Raw genomic sequence first — 13155 nt, forward strand, 5'->3', positions numbered from 1 at the left:
TCTTCCATTTTTGGAAAGTGTAGAAACTCTGGATCATTGACCCTGCTTTGGGTCTAGCTTAGGTTCCAAAAGGTGATATATCACCCTTGAAAACTAAGATTTCCCCCCACCCCCCGCCCCGCCCTTTATCTTTTTTGGTGTAATGTATGACTGTAGTCAGTTTTTACCACTTAAAGGTGTGTGTGAGATGAGAGGAGGTTGCCCAAACACTACTGTGTTGTAGATTCCTTGAGAGCAGAAGTCATGAGATACCTTCTGGATCTTTCTCAGCACTTTACACTAGAATGATCCTTAGGATAAAATCTTAGGATAGCTTAGGATATTCACTGATGCCTTATTTTGTGTTTAATGTGACCAGGCTTCCTCATATATCTAATCTGAGAAATGCCCCAAGAGTATTACCACATTCAAAGTAAATTGTAACATTTTGGAGAGCATTCTTAGCAGGTATATTTACTCTAGTACTATGAAATGGTGATTTTCTTTTTCTCTCACTAGATCGTATATTTTCCACATGAATTGGAAACTCCAGAGAGGAAAAGGGTGTTTGTTTTTTTTGTGGTTTTTTTTACTAATATAGATTGGGCATTTATGTCTACTCTGATCAGATCCTGAAAATAGTCCTATGGTCTGTATTTACTTATGAGCATGTGTTAAGCTTTCCTCTGAAGATCATGACTTCCATCTCCCCGAGACCTCTGTGATGCAGTCGCAGTATCCCTGGAGTTCAGCAAGGCCCTCTTCTGCAATACTCGCAGAAGGCACTTTTTAGGATCTGTGCTTGGGACCTGATCTTTATTAAATTTGGTTTCTCTTACTGCTTATTCAGTGCTATTAGGAATCCTTAGGCCAAGGAGACCACAGATCAAGATAAAAAAAAGATACAACAGATGTTTTTATTAGAGTTCCAGCTTGTATAGTTCCCACTTATGCAAAAGATATGTTTTAGTAAAACAGGCATTTCTGAATTCACTGTATCATTTTAAAACATGAGCTACATTTGGGAATTGGATGCTTAGAGGGAAAAATCATTTAGTGTATAATTCAACATTCTCCACTGTTGGTCTCAAAACTCACACATATTATGTTTATATATATCTGTTGTTGCTGGGCCATCCAGGCAGCAACTGAGAGGACTGAAGAGAGAGGGTCTCATATACCAGCCACCTCCTTTAATTTACTTAGGTGAAGACCAATTTTGAAACAACGTCACACTTTCTATTAGGATAATCTCATTTGCTATTTGCTTTGGGGAAGATACTTTTTTTATGCTTCACTTCAGATACTGGCTGACTAAATCTGAATTCTTGTTTTTTGGTTATTATCCAAAAGACTTACAAGGAAAGGGCCCATTATGATTCACAAAGTAGAGAAAAATGCGATCAATAAAGTGTGCAATCCACATGTTGATGCAAAATTTGTTGAAATGTATCTATTTTAAAGTTCGGTATAATTTCTTTTCAGTGTTTCTAGAAGGAACCCATGCTTCTCTAGAACAGCATCAGCAGACGTTCTGCACGGGGCCAGATAGGAAATCTTTTTAATTTTGCATGCCGTGTGGGCTCGGTCACAACAACCCTACCCTGCTGTTTTAGGGTGACATTAACCATAGACTGGCAGTATCAACCACAATACTAGTGGGCCTGGCTGCACTCCAATAAAACTTTATTTACCAAAGAAGCTGGGGTGGAGGGAGTGGAGCAAATTTAGTTGCAAGGTTTTCCAATCCCTGTTGGTGTCTAATGAACTACAGGGGAAAAGCAGGAAGTTAAATAATGTGAGAATGTGATTCAGGGATTTCTTGCCACCTCCTCCTTGAGAATAAATCATGGATATTTCTTCCCAAGCATTCTATTATCTTCATTTTAAAGAATTCTGTCATACTCCTATAAACTGTAGGTTAGCAAAGATCCTTTAATCTTCACTCACGGTCAAACTCTATCAAGAGTAGAGGCACGGTCAAATAAGGGATTTAAAAAAAAATACCATTTTCCTCTTTGCTATAATTTTATTAAAAGAGAAGTGTAAAATAGTGTTAGTGGTGATCAATATACTTTGGGGACTCCATCTCTAGAATGAATACAGTATTAATAGATAACATTGGCAATGGGCAGATGGTAAGAAACCTAGACCCAAAACAGTATAGTTTTTACCCAATCCCCCCTTCCCCCTCCTCATGTTTATGAATAATAACCAATTCTTTGAAAAGTCTTCAAATCTTTTTCTTCTCATTGCAGGGCAAACGCAACACTTTAAAGATGCCTTTTCAGGAAAAGACGCCAGTATCATGGGCTTGCCACTGGCTTTCTATTATGGAATGTATGCATATGCTGGCTGGTAAGTGCCTAACTGTAGATTTAGTCTGGCTCATTAACTCCTTTGAGTACTTCAGTTTATTGCCAAGCAAAATGCTAGGTAAATGTGACAGTCCAGTGCCATTTACTTTACTTGACGTGAATAAGAGGGCGTGGCTCCCTCCACCAAGCCCATTCCTGAGCATGTAACTTAATGCAAACAGAACTGAGGTTCCCAGTCCAGGTGACCGCTAGATTGAGCCTAAAGTCATAAAACAAACAAACAAATGCTGGGCCTTTCGAACCAGTGCAAATCACTTGTAAGTGTGGATCTGGAAGGACATAATAGTGCCAGGAGACATTGACAATTGCTACTTTGCTTGTCAAAAGGCCTTTCAGCTAAGGCTTCAGGGGTGTTTGGAAATAGCGACTGATTTTTCTCCACCTTCTCATGAGAAAGAAATAATGCAGGTGTAGAAATAAGTAAGATGCTCCCAGGAGGTAAAAGGCATGGAAGGAGAAACCAATAATGAAATCAGTTGTGCTAGATCAGTGGTGGGCAAACTCATTAGTCAACAGAGCCAAATATCAACAGTACAACGATTGAAATTTCTTTTGAGAGCCAAATTTTTTTAAACTTAAACTTCTTCTAACGCCACTTCTTCAAAATAGACTCACCCAGGCCGTGGTATTTTGTGGAAGAGCCACACTCAAGGGGCCAAAGAGCTGCATGTGGCTCGCGAGCCGCAGTTTGCCGACCACGGTGCTAGATAATCTGTTACATTTTAAGGGACCTTACAAATTCCTTAAAATGTTCTCAACATTTGAAAAGAAAATATGCAGCCAGGTTCATGAAAATCACCAGGCCATGGAGGTGCATTTCCTTTGAGGCACGTCCAACTGTGGTACCTTCCCTGGGGGAAGCACTGGAACTTTGTATTTGTGCCTTGTTTTGTTGTTTTGTTCGGAAATTTGAATAACAATAACCATGGAGAAGAGTGGGATTTTTCCTAATTTAATTTATTGATCTAGAACAGTGATTTCCAACCTTTTTCATCTGATGGCACACATAGACTAAATTTTGTGGCACACCAAGAAATATATATATTTTTGCCGATCTGACAAAAAATAGGTATAATTTTGATTCATTCACACTGGACAGCTTTTGTTGTGTTGGCTGTTATCATTTTTTTACTTTTATTTGACAACTCAGGGAAAAGAGGTCAGTGCCCCTGACGAAATAGTCAGATATTGCATGTTTAAAAAATTTTTGTGGCACACCAGTTGAAAATTGCTGACCTAGTAAGATTTAATTGAAGCGACTTTAGCTAGAAAGCCCAGTAGGTAGAAAAGTACAATTTAAATATCAAAATTGTTGTAGTCAAATTAAATTTCACTGTTTTGGGGTGATTAGTAGCAATATTTCTTTTTTATTATTTATAGAGCTAATAGTTGTACAGGTTTAGCTGTGAGAATGTTCTATGAGTCTAAAAATAATATCAGGAAACCACACTAGTTCAAAAATTATGTAAATACATTTCAAACACAAGTACAATTTTCTTTGGTTTCTTTAGTTTTTAACATCTTACCTCCCAGCTAATGCATGGCATATAAAAATATATTTCAAAGTAAATGGAGTGTTTACCCTATTAATCTCATTGAGGTATGAAAATATAGCAGTAGAGGAGAATTAGGAGAGAACAGGAACTTAACAAAATTTTAACATGGCTTTTGCAGCAAAATATGTTTGAAGGTTGTTAAAAGATTGTAGCTCTAAGGAATCTAGCATAAAATATTTGTATATTACCGGAATATTTTGATATCCATTGTGTGTAAGCATTAGTCTTGAATCCCTCAGTACTTTGAAGTCTTTTTAATTTTTGTCCAAAGCACAATGTGGTGCTGGGCAGAGAAAAGAATGGAATTGTGATCACAGGGTTAGCATTGGAATCAACTATTCTATGGCTATTCAGCCTGAATCTGAGCGGGAGCCCTGGGGCATCAGCCAAGCTACTGGGAAGGTCACCAGGAGACACCAGCATGAAGTAGGGCGGTGGCAAAAGCTTTCAGCTAGAGCCAAGTGCCTGGAGCCTGGGAGTATTCAATCAAGAATGTGGAATGTGGAGATAGTCACAAGGGAGATTTGATTAATTCTATTGAATGAAGTTTCTTTTGCTTGTGAGTACGATGCATCTGTTCCCACGGAATATTAAAGTATTCTTCTACCTAGCTCACTCCCTGCTGCTACCAGCACTGAATATTCAGGTCACCTTCTTTATCTGGAGCAAATCTCTACTTCTGTAGGCTTTTGAGGGCTGATAGATTTCTTTATGAATAAAGATTCTTTTCATGTTGAATTATCTTATTACTTTAATTTTTGTTTTTTTTTGTTTTTTTAAGATATTTTTATTGATTTCAGAGAAGAAGGGAGAGGGAGGGAGCAATAGAAACATCAATGATGAGCGAGAATCATTGATTGGTTACCTTCTGTATGTCCCACACTAGGGATCGAGCCCACAACCCTTACATGTGTCCTGACCTGGAATTGAACCGTGACCTCCTGATTCATAGGTCGATGCTCAACCACTGAACTATGCCGGCCAGGCTATATGTAATTTTATTGACATCGAACCCAAAATGTTACTCTTGTTAAAATGATTTAAAAGGACAATGTAGGTGATACAAACAACCGTGATTTAGCACTTCATAAAGTGGGCAGTCTCCACTCTCAAGGGTCCACAGAACTGCACAGTGGAGTGGCAGACAGGAAGCTTTTATTGGATAAAGAATAAGGAACAAAGAAGAGAAAAATAGAAAATGAATAAGGAGCAAGGAAATAAGTATAGAGCTCAGAGTTGGCTTGGTTTTTGGGGAGCTAGTAGCTCCATGTTGGGCCTAAACATTTATCTCAATACTGTATATAGGGTAAATGGGGTTTACATGAACCTTTATCCTTTTACCCATATAATCCTCATGTCTACTCCCTGTTTTAAAGAATAGGAAACTGTTGATTTTCTTATATTCTTGAGGATTCAATCATCGTTCTGGAAATTAAGGCCAGGATTTTAAATGAAATGTCATCTGATACAAGTGGCTTAGGTAGGGGACAGATAAGTAACTATATTTCGATCACAGGGGGTTATGCTACCTGAAAGCTGCTTTGTGGACAGGCAGAAATAGTCTGGTTGTTAATCTATGGCCATCAGCCTTAGGAAAAAAAATGAAGGTTTAGAAGAAATAGTCTGTTGGCTTGAAGTTCCCGAGGAAAAGTTAATATCTGGATATAAATGGAACAAGAGGGAGACTAAAAGAGTTCCCAGGGAGAGGGGTGTTTATTAATTTTTCAGATGTGATCCTTTCTCTCTGACCTCTCCCTGACTTTCATGAGATATTTACAAGACCGGGTTGTGGAATTATAAATAAATGGGGCCCTCAATGAGCCTCCACTCCCTCCGCTGCTGTGACAATGTTGGATGGGAAAAAAAAAAAAAAAAGTATGGGGGACATTGCACAGAAGTAAGACAGAAGCTGCTGTTGTCATCAGAACTTAACCACCTGGGGTGTAAGTAAAAGCAGCAGGAGCCTGGTTGTCCTGGAGGTCCGGCTCCCTTCGCAGTTCACCTCCCGCTGCTGAATAGGAAAAAGACACTGCCAAACCTTGGCTGGGATACCGTACGATCTTGGCTGTGAGGAGTGCAGAACCTTTTTAGAATGATAAAAACTCCTTCAGAGAAACATGATTAGGGGGAAAGAAATCATTAACCCAGCCAGGTCACAGAGTTGGGTCAGAACAACTTTAATATTCTTGCCAATGTCTGTATTCAGAGAAATATGCCTGCCTGTTTCCCTTATGGCCCAGGGGAGTTCAACCAATTTCAGCCTCATACCTGATCCAAAGCTAAATATTGGTTGGTGGGATTTTTTTTTTTAAACTGCGTGATAGAAAATAGGTTTTTGGTGTCTTTTTTTCTTCCTTTTAAATCCTATCCTCAGTGGATTTGGTCTTTCTAAAGCACCTGCGGGGATTATTTTGTACCATTGTGTCAAATCCCATCTAAAGAATAAGCTTCTTTTTAAAATAATTCACATGGTTGGGTACTGGAATGCATTGTCAGCATTGCGGTGCCTTTTATACACAATCGTGGAAAAGCTGAGACAATGGATCTTGTGAACATTCTCTGGAGGCCTTGAGGAGATGTAAGGCAAAGAGGATGCTCTGGACTCATTGCTAGAGGCGAGGAGAACATAAAAGTGTATTTCCCGCAGGATGGGAAGTTTAGACCAAAATAAGAAGCTTTCTTCTCCCCACCCCTACCCTGCCCCAAGCCCTTTCCTTGTCTCTAGTCTCTGGAGCTATGACAAATATTTGAAATTGTGTTCTTTTTCATAAATATTTTCTTTCTTGCTTTAACATGGTTGGAAAAGACATTTCTAAAACTAATGTTAAGACAGAACTGGTTATTTTTTGATATGAGAACCCTGGAAATATTTCTTCGTTTGTGTGCTTTTTTTGTTTTGTTTTATTTACATTTTCTTTCTGTACTTCCCATTGCCTCGGGCTTTTAACAAACACATCAAATCCCTAAGAGTGCATATTCCAGATGTAAGTATTGATTGCTGCTTGCCTTCCTGGTAAAACTACAGCCTCTATTTTTAGAATGTACACTTTAGTCATTAAAAGATATCTTTGGTTGCTAACTTAAAAAATGTTTTTATTGATTTGTTTTAGAGAGAGAGGAAGGGAGAGGGATAGAGAGATGGAAACATTGATGAGAGAGAAACATCCATCAGCTGTCTCCTGCATGACCCCTACTGTGTTTTGAACCTGCAACCCAGGCATGTGCCCTGACCAGGAATTGAACTGGGACCTCTTGGTTCACTGGTCGACTCTCAACCACTGAGACACACTGGCCTGGCTGGCTGTTAACTTTTTATTTATTTTTTATTTTTTTAATATATTTTTATTGATTTCAGAGAGGGAGAGAAACATCAATGATGAAAGAGAATCATTGATTGGCTGCCTCCTGCACACCCCCTACTGGGGATCCAGCCACAACCCAGGCATGTACCCTGACTGGGAATTGAACCTGAGACCTCCTGGTTCATAGTTTGATGCTTAATCACTGAGCTACGCCAGCCAGGCAGGCTGCTAACTTTTTAGATCAACATTATCACTACTGTTTTCTCAGCTATTTCCACTTAAAACATATCTTTAAAATATTAGATACCTTAACCTTGTTGAAAGATAAATTTATAAAATTAATAATTTCAAGAATTTATTTGAACAAAAATTGATTCCAATTGGGCAGCTTCCCATCTAGCAGATAGAAAGGAGCTCCAAGGAGCTGTACAAAATGAAAGACTTTTATAGGTAGAAGGAAGTGGGAACAAGAAAGTTAGGCCATACAAAAAAGTAGGTTGGTTACTGCAAGGTTACTTACCTGTCTATAGGCAGATGGCCTAACTAGTTCTGCTCAGATGATTCCTGATTGACTGGTTTCAGATTCCATTTCTGGGAGAGCTGGAACTGTAATTAAGTCTCAGTTTGGTGACATGAGGCTTAGCATAAGTGACTCCATTGGGGGCCTGTTGTCTTGTTTTGAACAACCAAGAGCATTAACTGCCTGCTTATTAATTTAGATAAGTGTATTATAAAGATGGAATGTGATAGGCTTCCTCATCTTTGTTGTAAGTCACGAGAAAGTTTAAGTATATTAAAGGCTGATGGGCTAATATGCCAGCCATTTGGTTTTAGGTTATGAAATATTAGTACCTGTGGACCCAGGCTTTTGTGCACCTATAAAATTGGTATTTTACCTTCTAAGGAATACTAAGAGAGCAGAAGGGTACATTGAAAATATCACTTGTTTATTTTGTGGAAATTTCCTAACCTATGAAATGAAGAGGTAGACAGGTCTTTTTCTTTATATGTTCAGCTTTCCCTATTATGAACCCTTAGTTTTCCCACCTTCATGATCCAGTTTTCTATGTATGTGTATGTGAGGATGGAGTCTGACTCAATCTTATATTTTGGGACCCTGAGAGGGAGCTACAGGCCTTTAAAGGGTCTCCAGCAGTCCTTTGGTTGGAAAAAGAAGTCCTGTATGCAAGGTGGTGGACATTCCTGAATGGGACAAGTAGGGTCACAAAGTAAAGAAAAGGAGCCCTTAACTTCTCTTGGGCCATATTTTTAGGGCAATATTTTCAATTCTGTAGAACTTGAAATGAAATATGTTTGCCCAGAATGCTTCTTGTCATGTAATAGACCCAGAAAAGTGTTCAGGTCTTGAGAAATATTCTAAAAGTTCTGCTCTTGCGTGGCCCAGGTGGCTCTGTTCATTGAGCGTTGTCCTGTGCACCTAAAGGTTGTAGGTTCAACTCCCAGTCAGGGCATATAACCAGGTTGTGGGTTTGAACTCTGATTAGGACATGTACAGAGGCGGCCAATCAATTTCCTCTCTTTCTCCCTTCCTCTCTCTAAGCATGTCCTTGGGTGAGGATTTCAAAAACAAGCTCTGCTCTTTAGTTATCAACTTTGTATAATGCCTAACAATGTGCCTACCCTTAGCTGCCTAAATATACAAAAAAGAAAAATAGCAACTTCAGAAGCTAGTGATTTGAGGTTATTTGGTGGGATGCATACTGGAAAAGAGTGAATTGAAAGGGACAAGTGTGAATTGAGAATTTATTACCTTTTATCCCATTTCAGTTCCTACTTACCCTCTGTTTATATCTAGAAAGCCGGTTCCCTAAAACTGAGCAATGCTCTTGTCATACTTCTATTGCCCTACTAGTTTTGATAGACTTGACACCACTACTAAAGTCTGGATTCTCCGAAGCCAAAGGCTATGTGCACTTAAATTCTGTTCTCACTCCCGTGCCACACTCAGTGCTGTAGAATACTCAGTCATGCGTTACTCAGGCCCTGTGCTCAAGTGCTCTACTCCGTCTGGGATGTCCTTACACCACTTCACCAGGGTAAATGTTAAACAGTTTTGACGACTCAACTGGGCCGATGCCTCTTCTAAAAAAATCTTCCCTGACCTGCCCATCTGGGTTAGACCTGCCCCGGCTCCCATGGCGCCCTGTGTGCCCCCCAGCATTGCCTCCTACGCTGTATCACACTATTTTATGGACCATTCTATAAACCATGAGCTCCTTGAGGACAGAGACTAAGTATTTTCCACTTTCATGTCCCCAGTGACTGACACATGGTAATCTCATCTGTTACTGGAGCAGATTTTAAAAATGGTAGAAAGTACTTGGCAGTAAACATAAATCCAGCCTATGATCCAGCGATCTTATTCTGAGCATATAACCAAGTGAAATGAATGCATAGACATGTACAAGCATATCAATGGTGTCTATATTCAAAATAGCTATGAATTAGAAGTAATCCAAATGTGCATCAACAATAGACTGTATAGTGCTACATTCATTCGATGAATAGCAACAATGGAAAATACTGAATCACTGCTACACACAATATGGATGAGACTCACAAACACAAAGGCCAGCAAAAAAAAAAAAAAAAGCCAGACACAAAAGAATAAACATTGTGAAACTGTTATACAAGCAAAAATCAGTCTGTTGTGATGAAATAAGCACATCTAATCTATGGTGATAAAAGTCAGAACAGTGGTTGCCTTTGCAGGAGAGTGGAGGAGATGGTATTACTGGAAAGGGCTATGAGGAAACCTTCTGGGAGACCAGACATGTTTTATCTGTTGATTTGTTGTTGGTTACACAGGTGTGTAAAAATTCATCGTTACTCATTAAGATGTGTGCACTTTACTGTTTAGTATGTTATACCTCTATAAAAGTGTTAAATAAAAAAGAACTCCATCAATGCAGTTTAATAGGGAAATGATTTGCAGGAGCTTTTGGTTGTGGAACATTTTCATCTTACTGTAAGTGTTTGCTTATAAAGGTTTTCATAATTCTCAGGTTGATTTTAAACATTTATACAATATACAGGTGGCATGTTATAGAACTGTATACCCGAAACCTATATAATCTTATTAACCAATGTCACCCTAATAAATTCAATAAATAAATTAATAAATTTTGAAACTTTGAATTATGATCATAAAATATATTAATTACTTATAATTTGTTTATGTCTTTTTAGGTTTTATCTCAACTTTGTTACTGAAGAAGTAGAAAATCCTGAAAAGTAAGTAGCCATATTTACTCTGAAATATTTATGAGGAATAAATGTAAGGCTATATAGTTGAAAAGTAAACCTAAAGAAGAAATTTAGTGTGGGCTAATCAACTTTATATTTATCATAATTATCATTCTCTTAGGCAGATAAAATTTATTTGATTTTATCATAAATTAGATGCCAATAACTTTATTGTATCTTCTACATTTGGCACTAAATTATAGAACCTGAAAGCATAAAAGAATAAAGTCATATTTTGGTAACCTATTTTATGTATCTATACATACACTTAATATAGATTTAACAGGGCCTTAGCTTCACACGTTGATAATATCAATGTTTCCATATATATATATATATATATATATATATATATATATATATATATATATATATATACAAATATTGAAGGACAATGATGTATTAATTCAGTTTAAAGAAAGTTTTCACCTCAAAAAAAAAAAATGAGAATACTAATAGTATCTGCCTCATTGGGTTATGGAAATGAGTTAATGTGTATAAAGTACTTAGATTAGTGACTATTGATCTTTATTCACAACACTAGAGGCCCAATGCATAAAATTCGTGGTTCCTCAGCCTGGCCTGCACCCTCTCCAATCTGGGCTCTCTAATCTGGGACCCCTCTGGGAATGTCCAACTGCTGGTTTAGGCCTGATCTGGGAATCAGGCCTAAACCGGCAGTTGGACATCTCTCTAACAATCCGGGACCTCTGGCTCCTAACTGCTCACCTGCCTGCTTGCCTCATCACCCCTAACTGATTGCCTGTCTGATCACCTCTAACTACTCTGTCTGCCTGCCTGATCGCCCCTAACTGCTTGCTTGCCTTCCTAATTGCCCCCAACCACTTGCCTGCCTGCCTGATCACTCCTAACCACTCACCTGCCTGCCTGATTGCCCCTAACTGCCTCTGCCTCGGCCCCTGCTGCCACGGCTTTGTCCAGAAGGACATCCAGAATGACGTCCAGAAGGTCGTTCAGCTGTCCTGTCTAATTAGTATATTACACTTTTATTTTTATAGATAATTGTTTGGTTGTTGTTACTATTATTATGTCCTTAATTTAGGAGCAAGGTAAATATTACCCAGATAAGAGTGTTTTCTATATTTCAATATTCTAAGCTGTTCTCTTTCTTCAGTGTTTTTGGCAGAAATATGAAAAATTATTTCACACCATATTGAAGCTTGTTCTCTAAATTTTCAGTACTAAAATTGTGCATTTTATGATCCCTCCTATTCTTGTGTACAGATTCATTGAGTCTTTATATTTAGAGAAAATAAACTTGCATTTTAAAAGAGAAACATCAGCTATAAGAGTTTTATAATAAATTAAAAGTAACTTTCAAAACTGATGTAGACTAAGATTATTATCACTGGTTACCTTAGATGAAATATTTTCATTTTCTGGAACTCATGATTCTGAAAACTGTGTTAAATATTCCTAGAAACTTTTATTTTGATATGATATTTTGAAGGACAATGATGTTAAACTAAGGAACTTCTCAGGAGAAAATTAAGTAAGAATCTTTGTATTTTTAAGTCAAGATAATGAGTAACTATTGAAACTTCAGTTGAAGAAATACCTGTGTGATACCATTCTTCTTTCATACTAGATACTCAGATATTTAGTTTTTGCATGGAAGATTTTGCATAAGACTTAGCCAACACATTTATTTTCTCAAAATCAGAATCCAAGATAGCCACAAAATCCCCTTAATGAAAACTACTGATTAAATTTGTACTATGCATTATTTATCAACCAAAGAAATTCAGGGTTTTGAGCAATTTATTCAGTGTATTAAATTAAAAAATAACATTTCCCTGCAATGTTGACAACCAGTCCAAGTCTTTAAAAAATAAATCTTATTTTTTTAAACATAAAGAATGCTTTGGGACATATTCATGGTTGAATATAGAGAACAGATGGTAAAATTATGTGGACCTATTCCAGATGTGTAATTTGTATTATTTTGTAGGTCGACACAGCTCCAAAATACCTTTCGTTACAAGGGAGAAAAATTATAATTTCATCTCCTTTGTGACGTGCCAAGATAAATGTATTTCCCCAACAGCCGCAGTGCGTGTGTCCAGGTGTGCGGCAACGCGCAGCTCTCTGGCAGCTGGTGAAATGAATCATCAGCTGCAGGTACAACACCTTGTAGTATCCTCCTCCACCTAGGCAATAAATTTTACCTTAAATTGTGATTGAATAGAAAAAGTGGTCACTACTTTCTATCAGCGAAAATGTGATTTAAGATGTATTGAACGGAGAATACGGTTTCGTGATCACTATTGACAATCCTTTATATATAATTTAACATTGGTGAAAATCTTTCAAATTACCTAATATTACTCTACAGAATAATTTCTTAACTTCTATTAGGAGCATGGCTTATGGAACAGTTCTGTAAGTGTTATAGCAAATGAGAGATAACCTGGGAGAGTAATATAATCAAAATAATTGGTTTGTGACTTCTTTCTTATTATCTCACCTATTCTTAATAGCTTATGAAACACTAATCCTAAAATTTGAGGCAAAATTCCTGCTATATGATTACATTTATAATGTTAAAAAATGTTCCAATGATCTTTCTTATAATGTTTTCTTCTCTAAAAGCAGCTTTGGACTATAGAAGTAGCAATCCTTAAGAGACATTTACCATTTTTATATGAAAAT

The 13155-nt window shown here is 37.6% G+C and overlaps 1 protein-coding gene across 1 annotated transcript in view; it reads left to right on the forward strand.

Moving 5' to 3' along the window:
* The window catches only part of SLC7A11 (solute carrier family 7 member 11), a 74040-nt gene that overhangs the window by 18314 nt on the left and 42571 nt on the right, over positions 1-13155 (forward strand). The window contains exons 5-6 of the mRNA XM_008143555.3: positions 2238-2337; positions 10426-10470. Of these exons, the coding sequence (XP_008141777.1) occupies positions 2238-2337; positions 10426-10470 (145 nt within the window). The remainder of the gene's footprint in view (positions 1-2237; positions 2338-10425; positions 10471-13155) is intronic.

This window comes from Eptesicus fuscus, chromosome 6 (assembly GCF_027574615.1).
Source record: "Eptesicus fuscus isolate TK198812 chromosome 6, DD_ASM_mEF_20220401, whole genome shotgun sequence".
Classification (NCBI taxonomy): Eukaryota; Metazoa; Chordata; class Mammalia; order Chiroptera; family Vespertilionidae; genus Eptesicus; species Eptesicus fuscus.